This window comes from Pseudorasbora parva, chromosome 7 (assembly GCF_024679245.1).
Source record: "Pseudorasbora parva isolate DD20220531a chromosome 7, ASM2467924v1, whole genome shotgun sequence".
Classification (NCBI taxonomy): Eukaryota; Metazoa; Chordata; class Actinopteri; order Cypriniformes; family Gobionidae; genus Pseudorasbora; species Pseudorasbora parva.
Window position 1 is genome coordinate 22,032,772 of NC_090178.1, and position 17,999 is coordinate 22,050,770.

Genomic DNA, 17,999 nt, shown 5'->3' on the forward strand with positions numbered 1-17,999 from the left:
AATATTGTAACTGTTACTAACTTTTAACTGCTGTAAAAAGCACCTTATTTGTTTAGTGTTTGCAAATCATGTTATTGCACTTTTGTTCATATAGCACCACTTTTGTATTCATTATAAAATGTTGTTCATACTGCGATTAATCGTGATTAATCACATAAAATCATGCGATTAATCACGAATAAACATTTTAATCGTTGCCCAGCACTACTCATGATTTATCCTTGTGATTGTCAGGACGACTTCTGACCCATTTATCTTGGGACCTAAACCTTTTCCAGTTGATGCAAGCATCCTTGGTGTAATAACCATGTAGGTTAGACTTGCTGGTGCCACAATGACAGATCTTTTATTTTATAGTCCCAGGGTCAATAACATTTAAATTTGGGCCTCTTGTGGAATTTGGGTCTTTGTGCTGTTTCGGCACAGTTCTCATCACATCATCACTGCCTGAAATTTACACTGCAAATAAATGTCATTGTAAATATATGAGCTAGGATTGAACAAATAAAGTTATGCAGACAGAAAGATGCCATTTGTGACAAATGAGTCATCTGTTTGTCATTCCATCTAAACTTTGAACAATCAAAGCTACAGTGAAATGTTGGACACACCCTTTGAAGTGCTATGCAAGGTTTCTTTTGTACTTTTTAAATGTAATAAGGACAATAACACAACAGGTCTGGCTCCATAGCTCAGTGGTTAGAGCACTGGTCTTGTAAACCAGGGGTCGCGAGTTCGATCCTCGCTGGGGCCTGGTAATCAATTTTACACAAGTATCAAAAACAATTTGCGGACATATATAACTTCCAAGAGAACCATGTATACTTACAAACTAACAAAAGGAGCACTTACAAGTCATCACATATGTGCTCTGAAAAACTTCAGACTATGTGCTGAGCTCCTTCAAAAACTTAACGCAATCTATTATGTCTATGGCCCTGTTTATACTTGGTATCGAAATGTGTTTGGGTCGGATCACAAGTAGAGGAAGGGGAGACATACCTGTTTACATACTTTTTTTTTTTATCTGTGTCTTTTAATCCTGTCCACTTTCAACCACGCATCCTTATTTCTTTAAGGTGAGGGTCTATGGGTAGCTAAACAATTTTTTTTCCAGATCTTTCGATTACTAAACCAACCTGGAGACTTGAGTGGACAGAAAAAAACATAAGGAGAGGATCAGCTTTTGTTTCTGCTCTGAAAGCCACAAGACCATGCCAAACGCTGTGAATGTGTAATAGAAATCATGAATGAGGAGGAGAACATTGTGCTTGGTAAGTTTTCTGTCCCCAAACCTAACTTGGGTCTTTATCCAACAAAGTTTAAATCCCTTTTCGTTTAACAGTTTTTATTGGATTTTTTCACTTGAATGTGGAATTTTCAGCAGCACATAGTGAATCGTAAGCATACAAAAATGTTGTGGCTGTATAATACAAATGTAGTTTAAATCCCTTTTGGCCAGCACACTTCCCATAATGTTTATGCGGTAGGTCAGTTTGTCTTTTGTGGCTGTTCGGACAGATTCAACCACACGAAAGCAATCCGGTTAAATCAGTTTCCAACTACATCTGGAAGAGGTTGAAAGTGAACGAGCTCAAAATGTTTTATAACCTGTTTACACCTGTGTTAAGCATCGTCCACTTGTGATCTGATCGATCAAAATGCACAATACCAGGTGTAAACAGGGTCTATTCTGTATGTAGTATCGGATTTACTCAGGAAGTCCACCATATGTAACCAAGTAATGATTTAATTGATCAAAAATATTTAAATATAAAAACATTTATGCATTAGACTCCAAAATGTCTTGGCTAAGAAAGTACAAAAAATCTTGCACAAATAATACTTATATGCAAAAAAATACAAAAGGCTGTAGACGAAACCTGAAGGCTGCCATGGCATAAAACACAAACAACATTACAACAATAGAAACAGTAAGCAGGCAGAAAAGGCAGAGGAACTAGATGAGAAATCTTTTGTCAACCAGAGTTTTGCTGGCTAGGTTCCTGCGGCCCATTCCATTTCGGATTAATCTGAAGACCTAAAGGAGAGCACATTAAATCTTCAGTTTAATCATCACCTCAAAACAATCATACAAAACCAGCCCATTAACACATCCACATATACTAACCAGTTGCTGGATGTATGTTAACACAGCTGCGAGAATGAAGTTCTGACTGCCCAGATCCACCACACAGAAAAAGAGTGTGTCAAAGATCAGCAGCACAGCCTCATTACCATAAAAGAGGACATCAGCGAATGAGTGAGAATCATCTGAAGGAAGATAAACACAAAGATAATAACTCAGAACACTAATGACTGAGATTTATTTTGTGTGCATATGATTATCAGTGTTTTTACCATTATAAAATATGCTTTTATCCAGTGGCTCTATGAACTCCATTCCGATGAGTCTCTCAAATAGCAGCTTATCCTTCACGATGTAATCCATCTCACGATGTGCCTGAGAATACGAAGCATTCAGAATAAGCAAATCAAAACCACAATATACTACAGGGGAAATCACAAGCAGCAATGAAATGCAGTCCTCACATGATCGATGACAGAGCCCAGGAATCGGTTCATCGTATGGTATGCTTTTGTGCTCTGCTCACAAGGATTGGCTGAAGCATCCACCAACCTTGAAGGACCGTTTCTCTGTAGGGGTAGAGACACTGTTAGCCACCCTTGCTGAAAGATTTGTGTGTGAGTGTGCTTAGTATACTTCAGGGACAAAATTAACATGGGATGTTTATTCCTGTAGCTCAAACTGAATGCATGAACTTATATACTTCCAATGCAATATAACTCACTTTAGATAAAAGCATCTGCTAAATGCATAAATGTAAATGTTATGTCTTCAAAAGGAAAATAGTTTTTTTCTAAAAATGTAAAAAGCTATCTTGTATATTATAATAACATTTCGTAGTATAGAAAAATAATCATTACCATTTTTGGCTTTATGTAAAAACAAGTCCTCTTTTGGATAAGTTAATATAAGTGTGTGTGGTTGTGTTTATACCCTGTTGATCGGCTCAATAATCCGGTCATATTGTACTCGCAGGCGGTTGGTTATTGAAATCTGAAATGTCTGAGTGTCTGAGTTCGGCAAAAGTCCCCTTTGGCCACACAGATTCTCCTAAAACACATACAAATAAAATAAGTCTCCCATTCATACTTCTATTTAAAATGTAAGACTCAAAGTCCATCTTACCGCCTCCCTCTTCAGGTTTGTATTCATCTCATCCATGTTAGTGTCAGCATGACCATGAACAGAACGCCCATGGATGTAGTAGCCAAAACATCGATGAGACAGCAGCAGCACTGAGACCTAACAGCCACAAAAATATACATTTAAAGGAAAAAGCTACATTATGGTCTAAAATTGTACATTTATTGGCTATAAGTAATATGGTCTATCTGCTCAACTGCAATATTTTTAGTTTGTCTAATACTTACATTGCTGATTGAGCACAGATCTACAAACTGGCGAATCTTGTCTTCCACAAAGCGCTCATGGAATACTGTGAAGAATATCATCTAAAGTAATGACACAAAAAGGAATTTGTGAAAAAGCACAGGTGAAACACAAAGAGTCAGACTGCTTGTCGTTGAGATTTTATGTTTTTTACCTGTATTAAGCCAATGCAGAGCCACATAGCAGAAGCCACACCGTAGCGGAGTATGAGACTGTATGGAGGTGTGTATGCCTCAGGAGACCGATGCAGGTTGGACAAGGGGTCTCTTAGAGCTAAATTTGAGAATCCCACCACCTGCAAGCACAATATTCATTAATTGTTAACACAATCCTTAACAAAGCGGCATTATATGAGTGGCCCGTTTGAGAATAAGATCTTTAGGCAAACTGTAGATCAGAGATGTTGCAGCACGCTGGTCTCACCTCCAGAAAAAAGAGCACAGCAATGACTTGAAAAGTGGGGTTGATCTTGCGAATGGTCTGAATCTCATTCCACTCATTGGCCACAAAATATGTTCTCCAGATACTGACAGGAGATGCTTGACTTTTTGCTTCGCCAGACCCTGAGCACATTAAAACACTTTTATATGGAATATTAATTTAAAAAACTTTAGACAATTGGGTTAAATCTGTATAGGTGTATAGTTTTTTTTTTTAGGTATAATGGAACGTGTATTTGAAAAACACATTAATGTAATGTAATTACCCTCCACATGTTTACTGGATTTACCACGAGGTCTTTCCCAGTCTATGAAGAAAATATCTACAGATAGCTGAACAAAGAGCTTATGAAGAAATTGTACAGTCTGTAACAAAAATAAGAGTTGGGTTGGAAAGAAAGAAAGAAAGGGAATGGAGAGAAGAGACAAAATATTACTTAAATTATGCAGACTGTAGTATATAAGCTGATGTACATATTTGTACTCACCTTCAATGCAAAGGCACAACCAACATAAACAACAAAACGTTCCTCCTGAGCTGGTAATGGCAGCAACACGGACACAAATAGCTGGGCCTGGAGATATATAAAAAAACCTTGTTTTTATTTGTCTTGATTCTATCTTAAGGCCCATTCACACCAAGACAAGTTTGGTGCGATAAACATTTTATTTTAAATGTATGGCTGGTAATGCATATGTCTACTCTTACTGGCACAAGTCGACTTGTCTACCTGGGGGATCTTGCCTGGCGGAAGATAGTTATTTTAGGCTACAAAGACCTTACTTTAAATTTGTCTTTAAAAAAAATAAAAACATTGATTTTCTTTAGAAAGCTTTTATTAACCCCCTGAAGCCATGTGGATTACTTTTAGAATGGATGGATGCGCTTTTTTGACCTTCAAACCTCATTTACCATTCACTGCCATTATAAGGCTTGGAAAAGCCAGGGCATTTTTTTTACATAGCTCGCACATTTGATTTTCATATGATTTTGTTTGACTGAAAAAAGAAAGTCATATACACCTAGCATGTAGCCTGACGTGGTCATACTCAATTCTAGTCAGAATATGAGTCTGAAACTGCTCCATTGGGCTGTGATTATAGGGCATGTTTCAACCGAACCAGGAAAGACATCAATTGGATAGACCTACGACCAATCAGAGCAACGAAGCGACGCATTACGTTAGTTGTCAAATGTCAACAGAACTCAACTGCACTGTGTTGCCAAGTCTTTTTTTTGCGGGTTTTTTATGTCCGCTGGTTAAAGCAACTATTATGTGATAAATAGACCCATGAATGCAAATTTTAGCAGGCAACCTTGCCAAAAAACACACATTTTACTCACCAAACACCCTCTCCCCCTCAATTTTTACATTTTAGATGATTATATGTTGAATTATTCTTGAAAAAAGACAAGACACCGTGGAGTGTGACGTCATATTATGACTGTTGCAGTGTCAGTGGTATGAATGTAGCTTTTCAACCTGTGTTCTTATTCAGAGGCTGTATTGCAAGACCGAATGCATCCCAGCAGCACGAAAAAAGAGTGTCCAATTCCAAAGCCTCCTTCAGATCCTTTGTTTACAATGAAGGGGTGGATTCTTGAATCACCTGCTGCTTCAATATAATTTTGAGTTGTTTGTAATCAAGTATTAATCAATATTTATCCTTCTAAATGTTGAGCCTCAAGCTTATGAGACTTAATTAGAATTACATGTCTTTTCACCGGAACATTTTTTAAAAAGAAACCAACCATTTTTTTACTTTTCTAGCTGACATTGACAGCCTAGGTCACTGAGGTCACTCAGGCCAGTTTCCTATGTGACCAATTCACAGTTCATTTTTCATCTTCAATCCCTAGAGAAAAATTGTCTGAACCTCTTCAGAAAGAACATCTTATCAGCTTGTTTTGGGAAATTTTCCTGATCAGAGCTAGAGCTCAACCAACTTCAACCTTGAAGAAGCTGTGTATCTTTGTATGTGTGTGGGTGTCAGCAGTACCTTTTGTTACAGGCCCTGGCTATAGTGGGGTGAACATCTACAAACACTGAAACGTGACCTTGGTGGGTCATTAAATCAGGACCCCTGCTGTCATCCGGATAATCATTGGAGATACACTTCGAACTATGTCTATGTGTGGAGATTTTCAATGTTTATCTATGTCTTAACCAATCCGAGTCAACTTGAAGTAATGATGTTTGAGTTCTTACAATATTCCAAATGTTTCCAACTGTTTGTAAATTTTGAGAAAACTGCTATTTTAACAAAGGAACTGGGACGTCTGAGAGAGTCATCGGCTTTATTTGGCAAAAAACTGAGCAGTGTGAACAAGTGTCACAGCAGCCACTGAGCGAACGCACAAAGTAACGTCATAACATAATTTTAAACACACTTAAATGTATCCAAAATGATGAACAGAGCTGCGTTACCTCTTTCTAATGACCAGAAAAACGGAAATGGCGCCTGCGACTGTGTCCCGTCATAATAAAAGTCCCGCTGCTTGCGAGCCGTGTGTTTGTGTAACAATCGCTCCAACGGCCTTGCTCAACTCCCTCAACACTCAAGTCCTATCCTGATTCTTTTCCACCGGCTGTGAGGTGAAAACCACATGTCCTAAGCTTCTGCGCTCAGACCTGGTGTCATCAAACTACGCCTTTGTTTTGAATAGGCGTCCTCTAGCGGAAGGAAAAGTTACATAGTGTAGCTTTTAACATGAAAATCAGGTGTCAGAAACACAAAATTACACAATTGTCTTGATGTTAACAGGCCTTTAGACATAAAGAACCCTGTCAATACATAATGGGTATGTAAACAGCACATCCTAGAAAAGAAACTCATTTGATAGGACAGTGGAAGAAAATCACAGAAACAAAGACACTAAACTGATATTTGAGAAGTGGATGAGACTACACTAACAACATAAAAGGTGACAGACTTGCCTCCACTGTCTGGAAAATATTGAGAGAGACAGAAAAAGAAAAAAAAGATTTATGTAAGGCTCATAATAGACTAGACAGTATCACCCATAGACATGACAAATGCAAACCTTAAAGAATATGAGCCAGTAGAGGCCTGTTCCAACAGTGATGATGAAGAAAACATTTGCTAGGTCACCAGCATAGAACACCAAAAACTTCATAATGGTCTGAAATAAAAAGGGACATTATTATGAATATATGTTTTGCATTGTGTTTATAATCGTGTCTGAATGTAAGTCCTTACCTGTAGGTCAATGAGAGGAGATGCAATTCTTCTTTTCCAGCTTGCTGTCTTCAATAAAGAGTGGACAACAGCCACCCCTCCCAGCACACCAAGAGCAATCTAGATATAAATCCACATTTAAATAAACAAACAGCATTACAACAAACACCAGAACGTCCTGACCAACAGAAAACAGAAATAATTATGTTCGGTGCCCGTTCATACTCACATCAGTTTTGATCCGAGCTTCCACCTGGTCCATTGTATACTCAAGAGAGAACGACACCTGTGCATACATAAAACCAGAAAATAACAGTTATCTGGTCATATAAACGCTTTAACATGCATATAATATTGTATGATTTCAGACCTACGTTTTATAAAGCACAATGGTAATAATGGTCAAATCATGTCAAAATGGTAATAATTTATTTACTATAAAATGTACTATATAAATGTATTACTATTTATTATATTTTCATAGATTTTTTTCTTTTCTGCAAATACCCTAGCAGAGAGTGGTGGTCTCCAGTTTGAGAACCCCTGGCCTAAAGGATTACATATAAAGGTATGCTGTAGACTTACAGTAACAGTCTGGGTGCTGGGGTTAGTGACGAGTATATCTGAATAGACCACGGTCATCAAAGGGGGGTAGACCTGTCCCTTCTGTGTATTTGGAACCAGTTGAAACCTGTTCAGTGCAGGACATCAAGCTTAGTGAGATCTCAAACTATTCACACTGTGCTTAAGCCCATGTTGTCGTTGTTCTTAAAGGGTTAGTTCACCCAAAAATTACATTCCTGTTATTAATCACCCTCATGTCGTTCCAAACCTGCAAGGCCTTTGTTCATCTTCGGAACACGAATCAAGATATTTTTGATGAAATCCGAGAGCTTTCTGACCCCTATAGACTGCAACGTTATTACCACTTTCAAGGTCCAGAAATGTAGTAAAGACATTTTTAAAAAATAGTCAATGTGACTACAGTGGTTCAACCTTAAATGTTATGAAGCGACGAGAATACTTTTAGTGCAAAAAATATTAAATAAAAATAAATAATGACCATTCAAGCATTTCTTTTCTTCCGTGTCAAAGGTTGGATAAACGGTGAACAAAGGTTTTACAGGTTTGTAATGACATGAGTGTAATTAATAACCGAATTTTCATTCTTTGTTAAACTAAAACCTTAAACCCAGCTTTTAGAAGTGGGGTAAGCACCAGGGCTATGAAAAACCTTATCCTAACCCCACATTGCAGTGCCAAACATGTACAGTGTGAAACGGTGTGGCAGTAGAATGTTATGACTAGGTGCTTAGTAACCAGCACCCAATCACATGCCTTATATTCATCTGCTTTGGACAGTCAAGGAAACACTGTTGGTTGTATATCATAAACCATTGTTTCAGCCTTTGATGCAATGTAAAACTGGAGTGAAGAAAATACTTTTCCTTCTTAACTTTATAGTCCGAAAAGTCCACAAAAGTCAGAAAAATGATAGTAAAGTCAGCAATGTGTGATATGAGGATGTGTAATGCTTTATGTTAACCCAGGGTTTAGAATTGTACAATGTGAAACATCAGCTTATGAACAATTAATGAGTAATGTGAAATGTGAAGCAAGAAAACCCAGGATCCCATTTAGCTGGGGTTTAGAATGACTTCATTTTAAGTGTGAAAAGCCCTTATAGCTATTATGCAGTTGGGAGTGCATAGTATTTACCCGATCTTAATGTCAGAGGCCACACGTATGGCTCTGGGTGAAGAACTCAAAGAGTTTTCTCTTCCACTCAACGTGTCCACAAGCATCAGCCTCCGGGTCAGGAACCAGTTATTCATGTTAGATCCTGACACAGGAGAAGGTGGCATTATGATAACTTAGCAGCAAGTCCTTCACATATGACAGTGTTTGATCAAAAAATGTCTCTGTATATTGTACCCTGATTAGTGAACTGGCCATTAAACTGCTGGTTGACATTTAGGAGAGGCACTGCAAGAAGACGCTTGTCCTCCTGTGCCTTCTGAATGACCAGGAACACGTCATAGAACACAGGCTCTGGATAACCAGTCAAGAGCTCTGACACAGAAAGAACACACTAAGGAAAGAAAAACAACAACTTTAAAACACATCCACATATTCAGCTGAAAATAAAACATGCATAATACAAACTGCAGAACAAATTGCTAAATACAATATGACAGAACACATAGAATTCTTCTAAATACTCAAATTGATACTTCTTTTTTTCCTCGCTACTATGTCCTCCAGCCTCTGACCAATCAAAGTAGGCTATCTTAAAGGACATCTTAATTCTCTAATTGCACCATGAGGAGGAGAGGAACGAGGAGTGAGGAAGCTTTCTGAGGAGCTATAAGCGAGGATGCACAGTTATGTGGAAGTTTTTCTTGTCAAAAAACCTGACACTCATACAATTTCTCCTCTCTCTTCACATCTGCCCCAACAATTTGCATGTTTGTTTTATCTTTACAGATTAAACCATACATTTCAAATGGGCATATTGCTTTATTATTATTTATAAGAATTTCCTAAACAACATAAGGGTAGATCCACTGAACGTGGCTGATAACACTTTGTGATCAAGAATATTCCTATATACAATTAAGATCCTCATTTTCTTTCCACAGATGCAAGAAAAGGAAGCAGGAAACGAGAATGCACAAATAAGAAATGAGAAGCATCCATGGATGAAATAGAAGATATTTGAGACTCACACTCTGCTTGTAGGCTGTCCCAAACGTGAAGGCGGACTGTTGACTGGTAAGGGTATCTGGACAGAGCTATAGATGATAAATTAAGCAACTTTGTATTGCACAATACTTTTCAATTTGTTACAAGCTTTCACAAAGAGGGGTCAAGTTCACGGAAATCTTATGACGAGAAATTTGTAAGTAAGAAGTTAGTAAGAATGTTAAAATAATCTTGAAATCAAAATACCTTATTTTTCATGGAATATTGCAGTATGTATTATAAATGATTTATTATTTCACATCATAATTTTTTATTTATTTCAGGGTGAGTAATTTATGACTTAATTTTCAAGTTATGGTGAACTATCCCTTTAAGAACATATTTTTTCTTAAGCAAATTATTATTTTATATACAGCTCTGGTAAAAATGAAAAGACCAGCAGACCACTTAACATTGAAAAATCAATGTTAAGTGGTCTCTTAAGTTTTTCCAGAGCTGTATGTTTCTGGTATGGGAATTTAATTTAAAAAAATATTTTATTAAAAAAAGAATAAAAATAGGACAGGCTTTCTAACTTCTTAGTAAATAATAAGAAACATATAGAAATGAAGAATAATTTTATTCTTACATTTTTTTCGTAAACCCAACCCAAGAAATTGGTCTGCCTACCTGCAGGTTTCCTCCACCGACACTCTCCCATCTCATAAACTCCCCACGCACAGAATATACAGCGGCCCGCAGCTCGATGTTAGTGTTCTGAAAGTGGGAAGACGGTTTGTGAAAATGACAACATGTATGTTTATGTTTACAATATGTATTGTATTGTAGCATGAAGCTAGCTGAACAAACTCTGAGTTTCAAAGTCGATTTACAGTTGACAAATCCAGAATGATCCAGTCTGGTTTAGATTAAGTTCAATGGTCTCTCAAAGCTATATAAACATATAATATAAAGGTATAAACGTTCTCTTTCATCTCAGGTTTAATCCAGAGTCTGAAGCGCATGAAAGTGTGACATGCGGCAAACAGCCAATCACAGTGTCCGTTTGATTCACTTCTCGCAAGACAGACGGCGCAATTCACTTCTCTTCTGAAGACTTAGAGATTGTTTTGAAAATTAACAATTAAATTAAATGCATTTACAAAGCAGGAATAAAGCGAAAGTTTGAGAAGGCAGCTGAAAGATTATATTAATCCATGATGTGAAACAAAGAAATATGCCTAATAATTATAGGTTCACAAAGAGTTTAAATGAATACATGTTGTTTAAAAGAATTTTTGAATATATGTATTATATTTATATTAATATTTGGATACTTGTCAATTAATATAATAATTATATGAAAATATTATATTAATATAAATTAATTATAATGAATATAATATAAATATAATAAATAATTATCACCAAAAGATGAGTAATTTTGTCTCTACAGTTTTTTCACTATAAACTGCTTTCATTTGGATCGAGAGATAAAGGGGGTGTGGCTTTATTGCATCTTCTTTACTTGCAGCTGATTGGTCCAGTTTGGGTTTGCGATCTTTAACCCAGGTTATTGGTGTAGTTTAAGTTACCATGGTGATGAACACTGCTAAAAACCAATCCATTGAGTCCTTCTTGAGCCCGAAAAAAACAGTTTGCTCCATCTGATCTCAAACTTACCTGGGTAGCAACTGAAACTAGCTTCTGCAACAGGCCACAGATTTCCACAGTGTTTACCTTTTGTGCCCCTTTAAAGCTGAATCCAACAGGAAGTGGTTCATTCTGTAGAATTCGTGATGCCAACCCAAGCTGTTCTCCATAGTATAGCCACGGCAGGTTTGTCCTCCTGCAGCCACAACATTGTCTATGAGAATCACAAATACGAGGACACTGGGTCCTTTTGCCCATTTGACAGTGCTACTTCTTAACAGTATCATGATGTAAGCAGCTGTAATATATAACTGATGTAATATCAGATCAATTAGGTTCTTCTCACTCTTCATCACAGTCATAAAGCAGTTGATTTAGAAGGAATCACACTGTGTATTCAGTATATAACAGATGCAATTTATATTGAAATTTACGGATCATCTATGGTTGATTACAGACCTCATTAATGATAATTTAAGAAAAAAACTAAATTGTGCAAATGCCAAAATAAAATCCTAAAATGGGCCAAATTCATTTGCAGAACCGTTCACACATAAGCAAATCAACAGAAGGGTTAAGGGGAAATCAGCAATGTCATAACAGTAAGTTAAGAAACAGTGTCCAAACAGTGGAACAGAATTAGCTTGTTTTATGTTGTACGGTAACGGAATAAATAATAACTGGAAGATTCTCTGTTGGACAGAGCTCTCTTAGTCAATTTAAAATGGTCCAATAGTAAATGGCATAGTACAATATAATAACTGTATATGTATTACCAGTAGGAGATGTCCTGACTGCTGCCCTGAGCAGCTGTTGCTCTGTAGATTGTGTTGTAGAGGCCACAGGCATCATTGTTGATGGTGCTGGAAGAGTGCATGTTCATCACACACATGTTGCCCAGAGACTGACATGCTGTCCGGTTAGAGAACAACTACAGAACAAAGTGAACAAAACACATATTTGTTCAGAAGTATGGCATATAAACATCTAAAGAGGACCTATTATGCATTTTTACATTTTCAACTTTCGTTAGTATGGGTCATAATGTTGCTGCTTGAGTTAAGTTACAAAGCCCACTTCAAATGGATTTATTCTCTATTACTGTCAGGACTTTTATCGTCAAATATGATTGATTGACTATTAGGATATAGTTTGGGTTGGCAAAATGGTTCCGTTTTGGGTAAGAACTCCCAGCGCATCATGGAGACTAGCATGGATAAGAGCAGGGAGAGCAGCAATAACCCCGTTTAGGGTAAACAGAACAGAACCAACATAATGTATTGCAGATATCGTTAATGTTCATATTAAATGTACAAAATAATTCAGAAATTAAGTCTATATGTATGCTGTGATAGATGCCGTGTTCCTATAGGTAGATGTAGATGTGCTGACAGTCAGCTGATTCCAGCTTGACTAACGAGACCTGCAAAACTGACTCAAAGCTTGATATTGGTAAGCACTGTTACCAAACTCTCTTAACCGCCTCTATTGTAGTCTGTAGTTCTTCCGGGAATTTACACATCGCAATATTCCTCATTTAAATAATTCCCAGGGTATGTGCAAAAAAGGGACGATGCCTGGTTGAGTTTGTGGAAGAAAAATTCAATTATAGAAGACGTGAAGGAAAAAACTAATCATAGAGGGGAAACAATTATTTAAATCATGATGCATGTGTATTTTTGTGTTCACAAATATCTATACATGAACGAATATTGTGTTATGCATGTTTTGTGTTAAATTAGCTGGGAGATAAGATACAGTGGAGGGCCTCAAAGTAAGACAAATAGGGTTATTTGTGCAGGTCCCATGTCCATGACCCTAGAGGTTTTCATGTGCCTAAAGTTTGAGGGTACAGGGTTGTCACGTATATGCTTAAGACTTTTGCCACGTATGGAAAGCTGAAGAGGGAGCAGTGACTGTCATAGAGGGTATAAGAAGTAACTGAAAATGTACTCTGCATGCATTAATGATGACTGTCTGACTCTCCTTTGCAAAGGTATAAACAATTTACTGAAATGTACTGAAAAGGTTTGTCTCTTATTCAGTGATCATTTAAAATGTACCACAACAAAGAAATATTTATTTAATCACTATGCATGCATTTATTTCTGTGTTCATATATTTAAAAAAACATTCACGAGTTCACACTTATATCAATTAAATAGAGTAGATTGTGCATATTTGGCGTGCTATCCCGGGAGGGCTCCGGGCTCAGAATTTTTGCCTGAACCCAGAGTATCTCCCCCCATCAGCTGTGTAGCGACAATGGGAGATGGTAGTGAGTTAATAATTAACCATATGACCGGATGACCAGAGCTCAGATAATCACGTATCCTGGGATGATGTAATCACCCTACAGAAGTCCCTTGTACTGCAACTATACTACTAATTAACTGATGAGGCGCCACATTATAATCCCCAAAGAAAGGATTTTGTGTGTTGAAGTCCTGGACACCTCAGGCCTTTTGGGCTGCAGCATACACGTCATCCAAACAACCCCCCTTTGCTTTCGACCTCTGACCCATACACACACACATACACAGAGAAACTGCTCTGAGAACACACATCAGCAATATATGGACTTTTAGATTAAATTACCTCTTCAATGTACCAAATATATGTATTGTGATGATGCAATGTTTTATATGATGTTTTGAAGTAACTTGGATGTTTACTGCATGTGAAATCAATTTCTGTAGGCTAGTAACTGTAAATTCTGTATCTCTGCATTCTCGAATTTCAATACTGTCATTCATGGTATCATTGGAATCGCGGACTCCCAACGGCAATGAATTCGGTATTTAAATATTGAATACCGAATTCATATTGATGCGACAAATGGCATCAATATGAAACTATACACTTTCCGGGAAAAGAAAGAAAGATGGGCTCTTAATACATCACCCATCTTTGTTTGAGTCACAAGAAAGTGGGGGCTTTCAATAGGAACAGAGGGGGTCTTGTGACCCATTCTGCTCCTGATTGAATTATCTCAGCCTATCTCATCTATAAAACCTAGACCCACAATGACTCTTTGCGAGCACCTTCCGCCAAAAGACAGACCCGCGCTTCGGCGCTTCCAACTTGAGAGATGGGATGAAGAGATGGCACTCTGCCACTCTGCCACTCTGGAGAGATGAACGATTGAGCATGAGAGCGGGCAAGGAGAAACGAGCAAACCTGCCCGAAAGACACGACCAGCAATCACACCCGGAATCCAAGCATCATTGCCTTGAAGAGATCCTTAAGAAACAGCAACAGACCTACACACCTAAAACTTAAATGCAAGTATCCTATTTCGCAATCAAACTGCGCTTAAAGGTTGTCTTGAGCATTCCTGTTTACGGGAATAGTATGAATTAAGTTGGGGCCTCTTGGAAAGAACTGCGTGATAAAAGTTGTCTGCAGCTCTCTCTCTCTCTCTCTCTCTCTCTCTCATTCTATGTTACTTTTGTTTTATTCGTTAAGATTAGATTTTTCCCTGTATGTTGTTTTGTTACCCACATATATGCATGTTTCACCCTGTGTGAAATCGTAGTTTTGTATACTCTAGTGTCAAATTAAAACCCAATAATTACATTGAAGTGAATGCCTTGCTCATGGATTTGAAGTCACTGATGACGTAAGATCTTAGCTACAAATTAAGCTTGATTTTTGTGTTACTATTTCAGTAATACAAATTGTAAAAACTTATGAAATATTATTTGTCCTGATCAAACAGATTTATATTTCTTCGAGTTTGTAAGATTGATATTCGATGAAGAAATCCCCTTTTCCACTCGCGAGACGAGAGGAAAATCTGGATGACTGAAATCGACTTTGATAATAACAGGGTTAAAAGTCCCGTTATAAAATTAATAACTAATATACAACCAGCGAGTCACATTATAGACTCATGAGTATGAGTACCATTTAAATAAATTATTCCCCGAGACTTGTTATCGCTACAGTTGTATATATACACCTCCTATCATTGATTAACTGATTAGTTTAACATGCTCCTCTCGTATTCAATTAGGTTTAATTATCTGAGCCTGTTCCACTTGTGTTTAATTAGGTTTAATTCTCCCGAAATTTGTTAATAAAACATCAATTGTGTGATGTTTGCTATGCATGGGAACGGCTTTGTGAAAGAGTATGAAATGTGGGAAAGTTTTTCTAGTGTTTATTATCTGTGGAAAATAACAGAAGAAGCAGAGTGTTGACCTTGGCGGTTAGAGATAGTATAATGGAGGGAAGAAATGTTTTGGTTGTAGAACACACTCTGCAGCCACTCTTGGAATGACTGCTGACTTTTCTTTTGCAAAAGAATACTTTTTTTTATTAAAATTGGAAAAGGTTTGTTTTTTATTCAGTGATAGTTAAAATTTGCCTCAAGAAGTTTAATTAGTAATAGTGGGCTTAAAATCATGTGGTTATGGTGAGGGGCATAACATATGGTCAACACAACACAATGATCCAGCAGAGCAATCGGGGCGTATTCCAGAAAGCAGGCTATGTGATATACCTAGGTATTTTTTATGAGTAAGTAAGCAAATAACCTCAACTTTTGGTTCCAAAAACAGGGGTAACTTTTTAGGTATTTACATTAAGTCTCTAAACATAAACTGCCTCGGAACAGGTTATGTTCAATGCTTAGTTTGCTTAAGAGGTATTAAGATGTGTGTTATATAATTAATAGTATAACAGTATAATAGTATATTAATAGGTTATATTAATAGTTTTATTAATATAACCAAATTTGTTATATAGTTACAGTTATATAATATATAACATAATATATTAATTTTAAAGCACTATTATAACAAGGTAATGTTTAAATGTTAATTTAATTCAAAAATATTTATTATTTGTCATCTCACATTAGCATCAAACAAACTATATAATCCTTATTCTCAGTGAATAACGATTACTTAACGAATAGATTAAAAAAATTATTGCACAACTACCAAATGCAACACTTTGTAAAAGGTCATATAACAGGTCTTTTTTTTTTTAAATAGATGAAAATGCATGTGTGTGTAGAAACTTACCAAACAGGCAGCTGCTGAAGAATACATGAATCTTGAAAACCATGCTGATGGAAGAGAGAGGGTCTGTGTAACACAAACACACATTACACTTTAAAACAATGAACCCAAGCACACTAACAACAGTACACAAACAAATTCATAGTATCAACTTTCGACTCTTACCAGTTGGCCAAAGATGACATTTGAGGCAACTGAAGTAGGCAAACTGTTTGTAGGGAAGCACATCCCTCCTGCCTGTAAACAGTGTGAATTGTCTCATCACTTCAAATGCATCACATAAACAAATACATAAATGTAAACAAATGCAAGAAATTCTCACCAGTACGTTTGATGCCCCGCAAACACATGACTGAGATGAGTTGATGAATGAGTCCTCACATCTCACGCACCTAAGCATACACATGTCCGGACAAAAGTAATCACTTTTTATGCAACATGAAAACCCAGTGTCATTGATAGGAATGGCAGTCTTACCTTTTGCCTGTCTTATCAGGGGCAGAAAAAGCAGGTACTGTCGCACTACATGCTTCACATCTCGCTTCATTTAATGGAATCCCATTTCCATCTCTCTCCACTGACAAATACAATAAGATGCCATACAATTATTTATTTTTTTATTTAAAACAGCAACTTTTACCTAAAACTGTGCACCGTTTACCTACCCAGCACGCTTCCCTCAGGACACTGGCACTTGCCATTCACCCCTACACTTCCAGGACAACGGATGCATCCATATCCATCCTGAGTGACCCCCTGCGAATGAGAGTAATCATATTATTGTAAAATAGTATTAGTATTCTTAATGTTATTAATACAGTAACAATATATGGGATGTCAAATGAGTAATCCAAATTCAAAACAGTACCTGACTGGACTCTGGACACTGCTGGCACGTGATGGACGCCCCATTACTGACCAGCACCCTGAAACCAGTCTGACACTCACATGTCAGTCCTATATGGCAGAAATATACACAACGTACAAGCAGGTTTACAATGAAGCATGTTATAAAACTTTCAGGTTTAATAATGACAAATAAACCTCTCTACATTTAGCATGTATTTATTTATTGTGGTGTTATGAGCAGCTGCATTTGCATAACGTTTTATCAGCTCGCGTGCCTGACCAGAGACATACTCGCATGAATCTAGGTTAAATGAACAACAGATATATCGATATCTCAGTAAATTACTTCTTTCTAGCGTAAAACTTCTATCATGTGCAGGCTGGGTTGGTCAAAACAAAGCAAACTAATCTGTTAGCGCGTTCTACGTACCTGATTTGCTGTTGACTTGATTCGGTCCACATTTCGCACAAGACAAGCTCGAAATATCAAAATAACTTTCAGCACCACAATCCGAAGGCTGCTGGACAGATATAGAAAACTGCTGGCAAGAAAAGGTGTTTAATTTGAACAGGAATACGATCGAGCAACTGCACACGAAAGCTCTCAGCGTCCCCGTCGCCATGGTGCAGATGACGCTGAATGACGTATCTGTTCCTGTTTAC

At 37.2% G+C, this 17,999-nt stretch overlaps 1 protein-coding gene and 1 non-coding gene across 2 annotated transcripts; one reads left to right on the forward strand and one right to left on the reverse strand.

Moving 5' to 3' along the window:
- The first annotated feature begins 681 nt into the window (after positions 1–681).
- Positions 682–754, forward strand: trnat-ugu (transfer RNA threonine (anticodon UGU)). The gene has a single exon. It is a non-coding gene; the product is annotated as a tRNA-Thr (tRNA).
- A 980-nt stretch (positions 755–1,734) lies between these two features.
- On the reverse strand, positions 1,735–17,990 carry tmem67 (transmembrane protein 67). The gene is made up of 28 exons (XM_067448580.1): positions 17,767–17,990; positions 17,356–17,444; positions 17,153–17,243; positions 16,965–17,064; positions 16,810–16,879; positions 16,653–16,724; positions 16,491–16,553; positions 12,234–12,388; positions 11,545–11,653; positions 10,495–10,581; positions 9,849–9,914; positions 9,055–9,211; positions 8,839–8,962; positions 7,705–7,810; positions 7,349–7,405; positions 7,141–7,239; positions 6,965–7,063; positions 4,407–4,493; positions 4,185–4,284; positions 3,902–4,041; positions 3,633–3,773; positions 3,460–3,540; positions 3,215–3,331; positions 3,023–3,139; positions 2,554–2,658; positions 2,362–2,464; positions 2,132–2,274; positions 1,735–2,041 (listed from the first exon to the last, which is right to left on the reverse strand). The coding sequence occupies exons 1-28, from the start codon at positions 17,957–17,959 to the stop codon at positions 1,961–1,963; spliced, it is 2,952 nt and encodes a 983-aa protein (XP_067304681.1). The 5' UTR covers positions 17,960–17,990; the 3' UTR covers positions 1,735–1,960.
- Between the last annotated feature and the right edge of the window lie 9 nt (positions 17,991–17,999).